Genomic DNA, 17,243 nt, shown 5'->3' with positions numbered 1-17,243 from the left:
TTATGTATTTCCCAATTGAAGCTCACGTAGTGTTGGGTCCCACTGGATCGACTTGTAGTAGCTTGCATATAAAATGAGCTGCATCAAACCTAGAACCGCTCCACAACTATTGGGAACCTAGCAAAAATATAAATTTGGAAAAAAAAGAAAGAAAGAAAAGAAGTTAGTTTTAATTGTATGCTAATGGTGCTCAAAGGCTCAAAGCATTTGAAATCTCCTTAGCAATTGATAGTACATAAAGCCTTTCATTATAATTGGAAATATTCACCAAGAAAACGTATTAGTTTTGTAAACATGTAGTTTAAAAATAGAAAATTACATTTAGAAAAAACAAAAATCCATCTTATTAAAACAAAACATATTAGTTTTTTTTTTTTTTACCCTCATATTCTCTAAATTCTACGGATTATGGCAAAAGAATGTGATGTTCCATTACTAAAACACCACTACTTTTTTTTTTTTGGATAAGTAATAAACACTGTACCACACTAGATTAAATTCAATAATGCAGTAATATTTTTTATAACTAAATAAACCAAGAAATACGTAATCTTAAACGCATACTTAGTCTATGGAGTTACCAAGATGAAGACATCGAATTTGAGGATCGCATAGATCACCCAAATTACTCCATTGCAGAAGTAGGCGAGTGAGATAAAGAATGGCATGTACTTCACACTCTTTGTTCTAATTACCCTACCCTGCCAAAAGAAGAAAAAAAAAAAGTTGCTAATTTTCATCAACAAATACCAAATATAATTACCAATAATTAAAGTACAAATATTTATGAGTAAATTTTAGATGTCTGCTTATGATAATAATTTATCAGACTAAGACATCAATCAGTTTTTAGTGTAGGTGGGGATTGAATCCCAAATCTATTATTCAACCATTAGAAATTTTACTACTTGAACTAACTAAAACCCATATATATGATTTTGTTAGTTTTTGTATCTTAAGTTTACTAATATAATTCAACCATATAATTGTACCAAGTAATTAATATTGTTAGGTTATAAAAGTTTAGAACAATTGGCAAATCGTGAACACAAACTTGTCTAGATATAGATCTTAGAGTTTATAAGTATTATTAGACAATGTTCAAGGTGAAAAAAGTCAAGATTCAAGAATATACAAGCCACAGAAAGAAGAGTTCAGAAACTGTCTGGTTCGATTGATCGAAGAATAGGCTCGACCGATGGAAACACGTATCTGCAGAATTTTAAGTTAGCCTAAACAGCAGTTCAAGCCCATTAAGGATTAGGATTTCAGATCTACTTCTGGTATATAAAGGAAATTCTAAGCACATGTTTATAAGACTTTTCAGAGAGATTAGAGTGCATCTTGTGCCTCTTTTGTAACTAGGATTTTGCATCCAAAAAGCTCTCTAATATCTTCTACCAGTGTTATTCCTTAAAGAATCTCAAGATCCGGTATTGTAGAAGTTGCTGCCTTCTCTAGTCATTAAAGATGCTGATGATTTAAACCTTCAAGGGTGGTCTTGGAGTTACAAACATGATAGTTTGTGTTTTTTTATCACAAGTGTGGGTGCTTGTGTTGCAAATAGGGGTATGCAAATAGCCATTGCAACTGCTGGGGCCGACCAAAGCCGAAAAACCGCACCGCGCTTAGGGCCGACTGTAAGAGCCGAGGTCAGCGAGTGGAGGTCATGGATCTTTATGATGCCGGTGCGGTGATGCAGTCGAAATTGATTTCCAAAAACCAAATCCAAACCGAACCAATCTGTTATATATATATATATATATATATATATATATATATATATATTCTTTAATATTTTGATATATTTAAATTATGTTTTTACCCCTATAACTAAGTGAAACAGCACCGTTTCACTGGGCTGTTAAAAAAGAAAAAGAAAAAAGGCAAACGACGTCATGGAACTAAAAGACTATGGTTACAAATATTAAGGAACCATATAAATACTTCTTTTCCAACTTCTGATCTCAGAAATCTCTCTCACCTCTCAATTGCTATAGTACCGAAGCTGCTCAGTGCAGTAATGCTCACTCTCTTGCCAGTCCACCACAAGACCGCCAGTAAGTTTCAATGTTTCATAGTACACTATCCATTTTCTCTCTCTCTCTCTCTCTATTCTCTAAGTCCACTAATCTAGCTTGTTTCCAATATTGCCTAGTATATTTTCAGCATTTTTGTATTTTTATTTTTATGGTTTTTGACTTAGGGATTTTGAGTAAATAGACGCTGTAGAGCAGAACTATTGTGGACCTGTGGTACTATCGTACTATCAATTAGGCTATTAGGCATTGGCTTTTGTTTATTTGTTTTAGAATAAATTAGTTGTAAAGGTTGATGTATTAATGTGTAAGCAAGTTTATGTGTGAAGTGTGAACAGGTTGATGTATTAATGTGTGAACATGTTTTTGTATTAATGTGTAAACCGGTTTATGTGAAAAGTTTGTCAATTGGACATTTTGTTTGAAATATTAAACAGGTTGTGTATTGATATAATTTTTTTAATATTTCAAACTGAACAAGCCGACCAAACTGACTGCAAAACACCGCACCACTATAAGTTAGAAAACTAACTCCAAGCAGTGTGTATCGATTCTAATTATGAGAAAACCGACCCCTATCGGTTCGGTAACAAATTTGAGAAAAAACCGAGCCGATCAAATCGTGCACACCCCTAGCTGCAAATGCCTAATAAAGAAGTAGTCCGTGGACTCGGAGCTATCATGGGGTCGTGGTAGTAAGTTTTCTACTCGAGGTAGCAATATAATGTTAGTGGTCTAAGTTCTATTGTACAAACTTCAATTCTTTCACAGTGGATTTGTTTTTTACCTTGAGGATAGTTAGGTTAAACCATCTCCAGGCTTGTTACCGGTTTGGTTTTCTTGGGTTATCATATCATTGTATTTTTTATCTTCCGCTATTTTACATGATAGGATTGTTTTTATTTTGACCTAGATTTGAATAATAAACCTAAGTATTCACTTGGTTAATTAATTAGGTTAAACAATCTAGTTTACAGGGGTCTAAAATTGAACAAATACAATATATACAATGCAATTCAACCACATAGTTGAGTTTAACTGAAAATAAAAAACAACATATAAATACCTATACTGAAGTTTTGCAATTGAGGGAACAATATACATACCATGACAGTTAGGGGTGAAGCATACATTAATATATTGAGGATAATGCTCAATACCCCGACAATGGTGGATCTATCTTTTGTTGTATGGAAAAGTTTCAAGGAAAGAACAACTACGAGGACAAAGAAGATGGTTTCAATCACAAGTGCGATGATGATCTTCCGCTGAAATTGCAAGTATAACAAAATAAAAATGTGTTTAGATAAGGACAAAATTTAGCTACAAAATTGGTTGTGGCCTAAGTCTACAACCTTACTCAATAGCTTTTTATTGGATTTGAATTTTGATAAATCAATCATTGGATTACATTATCTTCTTATATCCTCCATGCTTGCAAAATTTCTAGAAAATTAAAAATTAATAGTTACATCATCGATAAATTGTTTAAATTGCAAGTTTTTGTAGTTTAAAATATTACATAAAATATAATCTTATAAATTATATAGTAAATAATATCCGATTAACATAAAATTTGACATATGTATTAAGAGTGTAAAGAACATGCAATCCAATTGTTAAATTTTCGTAATATGTAGTAATATTAATAATATTGAGTAAAGTTGTAATTTTAGGTTACAACTAATTTTGTAAGTAAACTGTGTCTCTTAGATAATGAATCACATGCAACAAACCTCGATTACATATATAGTATAGTATATGAGATAGCTTACATGGAGAAAACCATATACACATCACATGGCAACTTCAAAAATGCTGAGCACATAAACCTAGTTTTGAATGCTTAGAGTATATATGACATTTATTTATTTATTTTTACTTACACGCTTTGACCAGGGAGAGTAGAAGAAGAAGATGGTGATATAGATGATTTCGATTATGAACCCAAAGCCATTGATTGTAATGACAAGAAGGCTATCTGGATGGACGAAGGGCATTCCATAGAAACACCACATTGCGCAACTGAGTACTGCTGTTACATAAGGATCAGGCTTAAAGCTTTCCACTGCTCTTGCCTTGTGTATTTTGATAAATGTTGGGCTGCAATTTATCCATTATGTACTAAGACTATTAGTAAGTACATGGAACAATCACTGAGAGAGAGAGAGAGAGAGAGAGAGAGAGAGAGAGAGATTACATGGGAGAGATATATAAGGCAAAAGAGATGACATTTCCTGCAAAGAGAAAAGATGGAAAGATGGTCAAAATAATGATGTTGTTTATATTCTTTTTAGAAGAATGAATGAATTCCTTGAACAAACAGGAAGTATACCCTATCAATACTAAGAAGTAATAACCAATAATGTGGCCGATTATAACAGTCATGTATAAATTATGAATTATTGATATAAATGATACGATAACATCTTGCCTTGAGAATAAAGCATAGAAGAATAGAGATTGAAATCCGCTAATGAGTCTTAGTACTAATTCAAAAAGGACCATTTGTAAAGTTATTATGGAATTTTTTTTATGAGGTTATATAAAAGTAGAAGAAAAATGATCTTCACTTGAGCTGAATCAATTTGAAGATTTAGATTAAATATGACAAATTTAAAGGTGAGTTTGTAGTTGGAAGGAAAAGCTAGAAAGAGTGCAAATAGAATGTGATCATGCACTCTTTCCTTGCTCTCAACAATAGTGCGTTACAATTTACCTACTATTCATTGTATATGTGATCATAAATGTCTAATGGCAATGAAACAAATGAAAAATTGGTAATGGAATATAAGAACAAAACCTCAGTATTCTTGGGGGAAATTAAATGACACAAGATGAAAAGTTCCCCGATAAAAATGAAATAAAAAAGGTTCTTGAGAACATGAACATTAAATTTTTGTATATACATATATATGGTGAAGTTTTAAGGTACTAACCAATGATGCCCACAATGGTTCTACTTGTTTCAGTGTTAATCATAGTTGCAATGTCCAGACAAGAGATAAGGATGACAAGAAGAAGAAAATAAAGAAAATAGAAATAAAAATATGGATTTTGCGCATTTGATAATTTTCCAAAACCAAAGAATATCTTCCTAAGTTCATTATATAGCAACATAACTCGGATGATTATAACTGTATGTGAGACACAAAATGCCACGTTTTTTTTTCTTATTCCAACAAAAACTTGGCCAGACGCAAATGTCGAATGCTACTCACTGTAAAGTCGTAACTAGTTAGGGAGCCAATAAAAAAAATGTGACAGAGGCTGTGTCACTGTGTGTTCATGCTTGAATTATCAACCACTCTATTTGTACGCATGTAACTTGATCCTTTGTTTCCGATTTGTCCTTGAATTAATTCATAAGGTACTCTACTAACTACATTAATCTTGGTTATAGATGAACTATACTTATGTGGTGAACCACTTGTCCACGCCAGGATTGGTGATCATGTTGTTGAGTGTGGTTTCTAACCACAGTTATATATACAACAAATTTCATAATTTCTTCACAATTTGTTGCGATGACATATTCCAATTGGTAGAAATCATTTTCATTAGCACCATGACTGCCATTACTTTTATTGTATACTAATCATAACTTGTTTGATTTAGTTTTGAGCTAAGTGATTATGTTATGTGAATTATATTATCTATCTATTTCCCATGCATTAGATTAGGTGTGTTTTGTGTGAGTGTTTCAAAAACAAGTTGAAGATATTGAGTTTCTTCATAAGCTTAGATTAGGTGTGAGTGAGTTGTTACCATTTTTCCAACTCAAATTTATGCCAAAGGGAGAGATTGTTACAACCTTAGTGTGTTGGCATAGTTCATGCCAAATTTACATGTATTTTGGTGAGTTCTTCATTTGAAAATCTATTCAGACAACAATTTTGCCTCTCTTGCCTCTTATTGGCTTGAGTGAAAATTGCAAACCTAAGAAAAATCCCATCCTTTGTAGTTCCTATTTATAAACTTCTCTATATAACCCTCATTTGTCACAAAATTTTACACCAAATTCCCATATTGAAGAGCTAGAGAGCAACCTAAAACCCTAGTGCTAAATCCTGTTTGGTCTCTTTACCTTCTCCTTATCCACCAAATTCCCATATTGAAGAGCTAGAGAGCAACCTAAAACCCTAGTGCTAAAGCCCATTAGGTCTCTTTACCTTATCCTTATCCAATTGTTGTTGTTTGGTGTTTGGGAATCATTTGAACAATTCCAAAATCTCCAAGAGGCCTTGAAGTGGCCAAGGAGACTTGATATTGTGATTGTTATTCTCATTTCTGATAATTAACAAGAAGAAAAGATTCAAGGAATCAATTGCTAGTTGGAGCAGAAGACTCAAGTCTATAGTCATTACTTAGATTGGAGGATTTTGTAAGTGACTTGTACTGCAACAATTCTTGTTTATGGATCATTTGGTGCTATAGTACCCAGATAGTTTTCTACTTGGTTTTGGGGTTTTTTCTCTCCATGAACACTTCTAATGTTCTTATGGGTGTGATTGATTGTTTGGGATTTTCTGTTTTGATTATGTAGCCATGAATGTGTTAATTGACTAATTTCATTAATAATTGGGCTTAATTTGATAGTTAGTTTAAAATTAACATAAAACATAAACTGAGGTCTAAAGTGTAACCATGGACGGGGCCATTCATGGACTAGGGGGGGGGGCAATGACCCCCCCCTAATTTTTTTTTAAAATAATATAATTATATAATTATATATTTAGGTACTAATTTTTGCAACTTCATTCAATAAAATTACATTTTGTCCCCCTTATTGATCATTATAAGAGAAATGCTACAGCAACATAATTTTTTATAATATTTTTACAGATTATTGAGGTGGCAAATTCTTACTGGTTTGCATCTGAGTTCACCACTTATATTACTTTTTTACTTACTAATAACAACTAATCACAACAACAATTTGTAAAAAAATTTGTAGACCTAGTATTTTTCTCCTTTTAAAGTCTATAAAAAAAAAAAATACAAGCCCAAAATATTAGCTCAACGACAAAAATTATCGATAGGCGACATCCAAGCTATATATAAAAAAAAAATTGAGACTAATCAACCAATTTTACAAAAAACAAACAACTTAGCCCTTTAAAAAACTTTAAACAAAATAATTTTATCCTTACCAACAAAAGACATACTCTACACACACATAAAAAAAAAAAAAAGAAAAAGAAAAAAACCTTTGTCAACTAAGTAGTAGAGCTGAAAGCTGAAGCCACTGCATGCAGCTAATAATAAAACCGCCTAAGTCCTGGCTCCATTCTTGAGTGTAACTCTCATCACCAATTTCACTTTGTTCCGCAAACATAGTCATAAGAAATATGAACATATTCACTGCAATCTTAACCGAGCCTTTAGTTGCTACAATGCCCCCAAAGGTCCAATATTTTGATATTCATTTGCTTTGATCAAATAAGCTTTTCTTTTCATAAAGAACTTAATTTTTCTCTAATCAGTTTAGAGAAAAAAAAATCCTCCATTCTCTTATGCAATGATTTAAATGATTTTTCGTGTGTATTTGATGTTATAAGACTTATCTAATAGCCATGTGACTTTTAAATAATTTAACAAATCATGTGATTAAAGTATGTGTAGAGAATTAAATATTTTTATTTGAGATAGAAATCTCAATTTAGCCTCATCTAAATATATATATGTGTGAAGTTCTTTTCTAAAAACTTGAACCTTGATCTTTACCCTCTTACTTTATAAGAACTTGTACTTGTAAAGTGACTATCATGTCGAGAGTAAGTGGTGGTTATGTAAATAGTTAATTGATTGCTTGTAGTTTTGTAGAATAATTAACAATTCAATGATTGCCAGTCTGTATTTAAGTGCAATTTTCCTTATCATTTTTTGCTATTTTTGTACTTTAATTAAGTTTGGTATGACATTATTGCTTGATTGTATGATGAAAATTAAATCTGTCCATTAATTCTATGAGATGGGTTTAGATCTGTCCAGTAACTTGGTCTTTGAGTTTAGATCTTTTTTGTTTTTTTGAGAAATAATCTTTGAGTTTAAATCAAGAGTTCTAGATATACATTTTCATCTAATTTTTGTTTTTTAGATTGTAAGTTGGAATCAAAGTGATATAACTTTTCTTTAGTCTGTTACTGAGAAAAGAATTATGTGATTTTAATTTTCTCATTTTTATGAGGACAATGTAATCATAAGTTCTATTTGCAATAAGATGTTTTTTTCTTCTTGATTTAGCCCATAATAATCAAGAGGTAATTACATTTTAAATCATTCACATTAAGGTAATAAACATTGTTTGTTGAGCTCCCATTCTAAGACTCACTATCGATGGGAGATATTTGAACCTTCCTGGTTCCCTCGGATCGTGGTTCTAATAAATACTTCTTGCAGTTGTTTTTGCAATTTAAAAAAAAAAAAATTAAAATTGATGAAATCTTACTTAAAATGGATGGTCATGAAAATATTAAATGGATTTTTTATGTTATCAATAAAGTATATGTTAGTAAAACCTAAACTTAAAAAAAAACAATTAGTAATTACGTCTCAAAAAGTAAAAATAATTATTTTAAATAAAAATTATAATATATATAAAGTTAAATAAATACTATTTAATTGGTATTTAAATATAAAAATTGCCTTCTATGTCATCTTAAGCCTCAAATTACATTAGTCTAACCTACCTTTAAACAGTATGATATAACCTCTTTCATTCTCCCTTTTGTGTGTTTGTTTTTCAAAAAAAAAAAAAAAAAGTATGATGTAAAATTCATGATCTACAAGGAAAGTCAATAAGGATAATTTGAAATGATCAAAGGTAATAAATGTTAATGAAGTATTAATTTAGTTATATAAAATTGTTAATTTTCTCAAAAAAAAAAAAATGTTAAAAACCTTGTAACTTAACTGGTTGACACCTTCTAATGTGTCCGTGATATTTGGGGCTCAAATTTCCTCTCCTCGTTATAACTATTGAATTATCATGTCTCTGTTTGTTTGTTTTTTTTTTTTAATCTAACTTTACTGACAAAAGGATTTTTTTAAAAATTATGTAAAAGAAACAATAGAAAAATGCTTCAATTACGCTTATTTTTTCAAATTTTTAATCAAATTTCTTTAGTCATTTTATGTTATCTAAGAATTGAAAAAAAAAATTATGTAATTTCTCTATTTACAAAAATAGGGTGAACTAAGTATTTAGTCTTTATCTCTTACATCATATTTCAATTTAGTTCTTAACATTTCAATTGTGTCAATTTAGTCCATAATTTTTAAGTATTATGTTAATTTAGTCCTTACCGTTATCTTTTAGATGAAAATTGCTGACGTGTCTAACAAAAAAAAAAAAAAGGTTCCGTTAATGTAACAATAAACTAATTTTTTATTTTGGTCATTTGCCACGTTAGCAATTTATATATAAGAAATAATGACATAAACTAAATTAACATGGTACTGAAAGATTAGAGACTAAATTGACACAATTGAAAGATTAGAGACCAAATTAAAATATATGATATAAAAGATACGGACCAAAGACATAGTTTACCTTAAAATAAAATATGATAATTTTATTTTTATAAAATTTGTGTAGTATAATTTTAGAGTTACTTTCTATAACATATTATTGAATATGTGTAGGAAGGAGAGAAGATGGGTTTGAAAGGGTCAGGGCAATGTACCATAAGAGCATTAAAATAAATATGTTGCGTACACTAAGAGTTAAGGATCCCCAAAAAAAAAAAAAAAAAAAAAGATTTAAGGATCCGAAGAAGGGAAAGAGAAAAAAACATCCAAGAAGTCAACTTAAAAAACTGCTTTCACATCCTTTCAAAAAAAAAACTGCTTTCACATTTGTTAATTGAACTATTTAAAATTTATTTAATACTGTTTTTTTTTATAATTTAAAATTATCTCGTAAGCCAATACTTGCATCTTTAAACCAATTTTTATGAGAAAATATTCCTAAATTTAACAGAATAAATATAAAATACCAAAAATAGCCCGTGACCAAAAGCATGTAAAGTAAACCCAACCCTGGCACTCATAAAACCTACTTTAACCCGGCTCTAACTCCTCAGCCAAAAAGCCCTAAACAGTTTCCAAAGCTTCTCGAATCCAGCCTCTCACATCGGCCACCACCGGCCGGCTGGACTGGTAGATGGTTTTGGGCTGGGTCTGGGTCTGGGTTAGGCAAAAAAACTGAGTTGGTTTTTTTTTGTTTTGTTTTTGGTCGGGTCTAGGTTTTGTTTTTATGATGGGTCAATTAGCTAGGATCATCTTCTGCGAGCACGGGTCGATGGGCTTGGTGGTGCTGTGCCAGATCGCGACCATCGGTGGGATTGCGGGCTCTCTTTGGGGCTTCGACGAAGGTTGCGGTGGATTTGGTTTGCAATTGAGACGATGCAGCAAAGCTAGGGATCAGCTTCTGATGGTGGTGGTGGTGGTGGTGTTGCACTTTGGGTTTGGATCTAAATAGATCGGAATGGCGAAGTAGTTGGTATGGGGTTGAGGTTGGAACCAGCGGTCTTTGGGTGGCAGAGATGGTCATGGTTGGTTGCTGGTGACTTTACGATGTCAAACTGGGTGTGTAGGTTGGAGGGCTACAGTTGGTACATACAGCGTGTAAGATTGACGCATACAGGGAAAATGGTTTTTCTGGCACATACAGCGTGTGGGACCTATTTTCTGTAAATGAGAGCACAGGTATTTATTTATAATATAAACGGAGTTTATTTTATTATTTAATTTATTTTTATTATTATTTATAATTTGTATTTTTTTATTACTATTCATCATTTGTACTCTATCTCAATACTTTTAAGTTGAAGGAGAGACATATTTAACTTGAATTAAAAAATTACATACAAAATAAAATATTTTTTCACTAATTCACATCTTCAAAGCAACTATAATTTTATTGTTTTAAAAAAATATAAAAAAATCTGAACAAATGTTAATAAATTCAAATTATTATCCTTTACATAAGAATTAAAAATTTGCAATTTCACTTTCCCATTTCAGCTCTCCTTAAATTTTATCTTTATTTTTTATTTTATTTTTATTTTTAAGTTTTCAATTTACGTAGTCACAATCACTGACATCCATGCGGCCCCCGATTAGTGCTCGTAACGAGGATTCCAACGGTATTGTTAGTGCTCGTTACGAGGATTCCAACAGCTTTTTTCTAGGAAAAACCCATTAAAGATTTCATTCCAAACCCATTTTTCAACCTTTCTTCTTCCGCCTCCTCCCAGTACTCCTACTGCCCTTTTCATCTCCTCCTCCTCTGAACAGGTGACAATATACCTCAATTTTTATTTTTTTATGGACAATTTCCAATTGCTATACTGTACTGTACTGTACTGTTTGTGGATTTTGATTTTGCTGCTTGTTCAGTTATGTATTGTGTTTACTTCTTGTATCGGTTGATGTGCATCGTGTGGTTTCGTTGGGTGTATATCTTTATTTGTAAGATTGTTTAGCTCCAACCTTGCTTTTGCGCTTGATTTGCTTGGTGCACATATGGGTTTGCTGCTTAATATGTTCATATTTGGATTTGAATTGTTTTTGGCTACTCACTGTCCTTTCCTACCAACCCCGCTTCTCTGTGCCAACTTGCATATAGATTCAGACTTGGATGCAAAATTATAAATTGATAAACCATTAACATCAATGCCTGCAAATCCATTGTTTCTGTCTATCCAAAATACCCACAAGCTAGTGACCATCACCTCAGAGAAGGTTCTGTACTCTTCTTGTCAAATTACTCAGTTTCAAGCCATAGAAATTTCCTGCTTTTGATAGATCCTGGTATGATATACTGTGTCTGTGTCCTTAATGTTAATACACAATCAAGCCGTACTGCTGTAGCCACATTGCAACGCTAAAACAAGTGTTCTATGTATTGTCTCCTCCTTGTCATAACAACGGGTACACAGGCCTTCAGAGAGCATCTTCCTAGCTTTCACCATTAATGCATTGCTGCAGATTCTCCAGATAAACACCACTAGGCATTTTGAGTTTCTATAGGTTCCTCCCTTTCCTTTTTGGACAGAGGCATGTCTAAAATATTTACATATCAGCACCATGTTTCTATACAAAATGACATAAAGCAGACAACAAGACGGAAATCACTCTTAAAAAAAAAAAAGAGGAATTATTTTTTTCTTCACTAATGTGTAACTAACGATTTGGTTCTCTCTATGGGAGTTTTAGAGTGTAGAACTTAGTCTTCTACACACAAAAGCTAAAAAATCAATTATTCTCTCTTTCTTTCTCAACAAAACATAATTAAAATTAGCAGATAAAAGCAAAAATTCTCAAACCTCATTTTTTGGGTACTGATTGCTATAAATTTTGCCACTCTCTCCATTTAAAGCATAAAAAGTAAAAGTTTCATGTTTTTTTTTTTTTGTTGTTGCCGCGTTGGACCTTCTCTTCTCTTTTATGTTTCTTTTAGGTTTGGAGATTTGTGTTAAAACTCTCTCTCTCTCTCTCTCTCTCCTTGTTTTTATAGGTGAAAGCTAGCTTTATTTTGTGTTTGTTTTACCCTTGGTAGTGGGGGAGACAAAGAAAGAAACCAGCGTTTTATCTCGATAAAATTGAGTTATTTAGGACTTGTTTGGATCATAATGATTTTAAGTGATATCACTTAGTTTTTATCACTGAATTTCCTAAACACGTAGATCTCACTAAAAAAATCTTGTTTGACTTGGTTTTTGGGTGATATTTCTATCACTCAATTTGAGTGATGGATGATGAAAACTAAAAACAAAATTTTGGTGTTTTAAGTTTCTGAAATATGAGTTATGGTAGCAAAATGTGAGTTATGTGAACGAGTTATGTGACTAAACAAGAATTTTGGAGTCTTTGAGATAAAGTGAGATTTGGGTTATAAGTTATGAGTTTTGAGTTTGAGTTACGAGTTATGAGTATTGACTTATGAAAATTGAGTCATGACCAAGCCAAACGAAACCCTTAATCACTCTTGTTTAGCTTAGCTTTAAGCTTTTACACTATTCATATTCATTATTTTGGTTGTTATTTATTTTGTTGAGGTGCTATCAATCATATTTATTACTACATTAGTTTTATAAGATTTTTCTAGTAGCTTTAGCATTTTTCACAAAAATTATGAATTATTAGAATTTCAACTCAATTACCATTAAGTAAATTAGCCATATTAAAAATTACAAATTGTAACTATTATATATAAATTGAAATATATAACAGTAACTAAATACTATTTAAGTGATCTTCAAATATAAAAATGATCATTCAAAATTATTGTTTAAGACTTCAACTGTATTGAATTGAATGGAAAACTAAGAAGTTCTATCCTTGTAATGGACATTCAATTCTTCCGATAAAAGAAAAAAAAAAAAAAACACATTTTTGAAATCCTTATTACTCCTTACTTATGAGTATAAAGTGTTTATATTATAGCATGAGTCCCTCATCCAATGTACTAGAAAATTGAAAATTCTATATCAATCATCATCATCCAAGAAAAGATCCAAAAATCTTTAGTATAATTCACTCATTTCTCTTTTTGCAGGCCTCTCTCTCTCTCTCTCTCTCTCTCTCTCTCTCCATTTTTTTTTCTTTTTAAAAAACTCCATGTAAAATTATAATATACATGGTCATGTCTACAATTCTTTATCTGATTTTGTATTTTTTTTTATTAGCTATAACTTCACATTTTTTATTGATAGCAATATAGGTGTTGCTTTATTGATACAAAATACACGTAACCGGGCTTAGTCGCCATGATTAACTTTGATCTCCTTTATGACTCATGTACAAGACACGAATTAAATGAACAAGTTAACAACTAGTTAACTAAGAGAGTGTGTGTAACACTCACTCAAAGACACACACATGTGAGGCTTGATGAGAAAGTTGTTGGAAATATTACACAAAGTAATAATTAATGGAAGAACAAGATTAACACAAAAGACAAATAGATAATAGATAACTTGGAGGCACAATATCATTTTTCTTAGACAATATTTGTCCCCCCACACTTTTGTTGCTAAAAGGTTATCGTAAATTTGTCTTTAGGATACAATCAAGATGTTGGGTTCTACATATAGAAATTTTGGAGAATGACCACAGGATTTCTTGTGTTTCTCTCAAACTTACTTTTTTATGAAGTTAATTATTTTTCAAGTGAACATAAACCTCTATTCATGAAAAGGCACTTATGTTTGCCTTTTCATGAAAAGGCACATATGGAGAGTTAGTTATTTTTTCATAAAACAGTTAACAAATATTAAAATCTCTTCAACCTTTCTGAATAATCACTAGAAATTTCTCTAGAAAATTCTAGAAAATTCCAGAAAAATCAGATTTTGAAACTTTCACTTAGAAAATTCCAGAACTTGAATTTTTACTTCATGAAACCATATTCTCCAAACTCAAACATCATTATTATAACCTACCCTTGTATATACCTATATATACAATAATCCCTCACTAGGTTGTAATAATATATGTCTCACTTGATTGATATCCTATCATGCATAATGAAATGTATCTTTCAACTTAAACCTCCCTTTAGTGTAATTACTCAAGAAATCAACAGAGTTAATGGTGGCTTGGTGCTTAAACCAAAACTCTTATGTGTTGAAATCAGAAACAACACACACATGAGAACATCCACAACACATTCAGAAATCCAAGTCGGAGGTGACTTTAATATAATCTGTTTCCCATCAAAGCGTTTGGGGTCTGCTACCTACTCTCGGGCTATGTGTGGATTTTCTGACTTTGTTTCTTTGCATGGGTTGATAGATATACCTATGGAAGGGGGCCTTTACACTTGGTCCAATACATCCTCAGCTTCTCGTCTAGATCGGTTCATTTTCTCCCCACTTTTGGTAGATCACTTCACATAGTTCACCCAAAAAAGGATGTCTAGAGTACTTTCTAACCATTTTCCTATTTTCCTGGAAGGTGGGAGTCAGCGAAGAGGTAGAATTACTTTCCATTTTGAAAATATGTGGTTGAGGGTAGATAATTTTGTCGAGAAAGTGAAGAAGTGGTGGGCATCCTATTTGTTCCAAGGAACCCCAAGTTTTATTCTAGCTAAGAAGTTGGCTGCCTTGAAGTTGGATTTAAAAAAGTGGAATGAGATTGAGTTTGGCAATCTCATAAATAAGAAACAGGACCTTTGGAACAAGCTGAATGTTTTGGATGCTAAAGGGGAGACACATAGCTTAACAGCTGAGGAGAAGTTAGAACAAACTAATCTTCGTATGGATATTGAAAAGTTAACTCTTATAGAAGAGATTAGTTGGAGACAAAAGTCTAAGGTGTTGTACTTAAAGGAAGGGGATGCTAATACCAGATTTTTTCATAGAATGGCTGATTCTAACATGAAAAATAATGGTATTGAAAGCCTAATGGTTAATGGTACCTTGTCTTCGGATTAGGGTACAATTGCAGACTGCATTACTCATTTCTTCATGAATTTGTACTCTGAGCAGCAGGTTGATCGACCGTTTCTGGATTCGTTAATTTTTTCAATGATATCTGGGGATAATGTGGATTGGTTAGAGAGACCTTTTGAAGAGGCAGAAATTTTTGATGTCGTTTAGAGTTTTCATGGTGATAAATCTCCTGGACCAAATGGCTTCCCTATGGCTTTTTTCCAAGCTCGCTGGGGGATTGTTAAACCTGATCTTATGGCCGTATTTCATCATTTTTTTGCTAGTGGTTAGTTTGAGAAAAGTTTAAACGCAACTTTTATTACTCTCATTCCTAAAAAACATGCTGCAAGTGAGATTAGGGATTTTCGGCCCATTAGTCTGGTTGGGGGTGTTTATAAAATTATTGCTAAAGTCTTGGCTAATCGACTCTGCACACTGATGGGGGATATAATCTCAGCATCTTAGAATGCTTTTGTGAAGGACAGACAGATCCTTGACTCTGTTCTTATTGCTAATGAATGTTTTGACAGTAGATTGAAGTCTAGGGTGCTGGGGCTGATTTGTAAGCTTGGATGTTGAGAAGGCTTTTGACCATGTAAACTGGAACTTTCTTCTGTAGATGTTAGAAAGAAGTGGGTTCTCTGCCAAATGGAGACAATGGATCTTCTTTTGTCTTTCTACAGTCCATTTCTCCATCTTGATTAATGGCTCTCCTTGTGAATTTTTTGGTAGCACTAGAGGTTTGAGACAAGGTGATCTATTGTCTCCATTGTTATTTGTTTTGATGATGGAAGCTCTTGGAAGAATGTTGGATAAAGCAGTTTATGAAGGACGTATGTCAGGATTTAGTGTAGGTAATTTGGAGGGAAGATCCTTGGCGGTGTCTCATCTCCTTTTTGTGGATGACACTTTAATTTTTTGTGAGGCTGATTTAGAACAGATTTTGATTCTTCGCATGATTCTTATATGGTTTGAGGCAACGTCAGGTCTAAAAATAAACTTGGGCAAGTCAGAATTGGTTCCAACCGAGGTAGTCCATAATATTGACCTATTGCTGGTTGTTCTTGGCTGTAAGCAGGGTTCTCTTCCAATGAAATATCTGGGTTTTTCTTTGGGTGCTAAATTCAAGGATAAGACTATATGGAATCCAATTCTGGAGAAAATGGAGAGGAGATTGACTGGTTGGAAACATTTATATTTATCCAAGGGAGGTAGAGTCACCCTAATCAAAAGCACCCAATCTAATTTACCTACTTATTTTCTATCTTTATTTCCTATACCTGTTAGTGTGGCTAACCAAATTGAGAGGCTTTAGTGGAATTTCTTATGGGGTAGTTTTGGAGATGAACCTAAAATTCATTTGGTTAAATGGGCTATTGTTTGTGCAACTATTTCTTCGGGTGGTTTAGGGATAAAGAAGATAAGACTTTTCAATGAAGCTTTATTTGGGAAGTGGCTATGGAGATTTGGGATTGAGAAAGATGCCCTTTGGAAACAAGTGATAGAGATGAAATATGGATGTGTGTGTGGGGGAGGGGGGCTGGTGTACAAAATTTGTGAATGGCCCTTATGGTGTTGGTTTATGGAGAAATATCAGTTAAGGATGGCCTTCTTTCTCATGCCATATTCTATATGATATTGGAGATGGGTCTAGAGTGAAGTTTTGGCAAAACTGATGGTGTGGAGAGACATCTCTTGCTGTTAGATATCCTGATTTGTTCAGATTTTGCAAGAATAAAGATGCCAGTGTAGCTGAGCTGAT

At 32.5% G+C, this 17,243-nt stretch overlaps 1 protein-coding gene across 1 annotated transcript; it reads right to left on the bottom strand.

Annotated features, from left to right (window-relative positions):
* LOC142632927 (bidirectional sugar transporter SWEET5) lies at positions 1 to 5,021 on the bottom strand. The gene is made up of 6 exons (XM_075807238.1): positions 4,979 to 5,021; positions 4,240 to 4,276; positions 3,926 to 4,142; positions 3,146 to 3,307; positions 582 to 701; positions 1 to 117 (listed from the first exon to the last, which is right to left on the bottom strand). Exons 1-6 carry the CDS (start codon positions 5,019 to 5,021, stop codon positions 1 to 3), a joined length of 696 nt encoding a protein of 231 aa, XP_075663353.1.
* Positions 5,022 to 17,243: the final 12,222 nt, after the last annotated feature.

The sequence above is a fragment of the Castanea sativa genome, chromosome 4 (assembly GCF_040712315.1).
Source record: "Castanea sativa cultivar Marrone di Chiusa Pesio chromosome 4, ASM4071231v1".
NCBI lineage: Eukaryota > Viridiplantae > Streptophyta > Magnoliopsida > Fagales > Fagaceae > Castanea > Castanea sativa.
The sequence above is the reverse complement of the archived record's forward strand: the minus strand, read 5'-3'. Positions and strand labels throughout refer to the sequence as shown.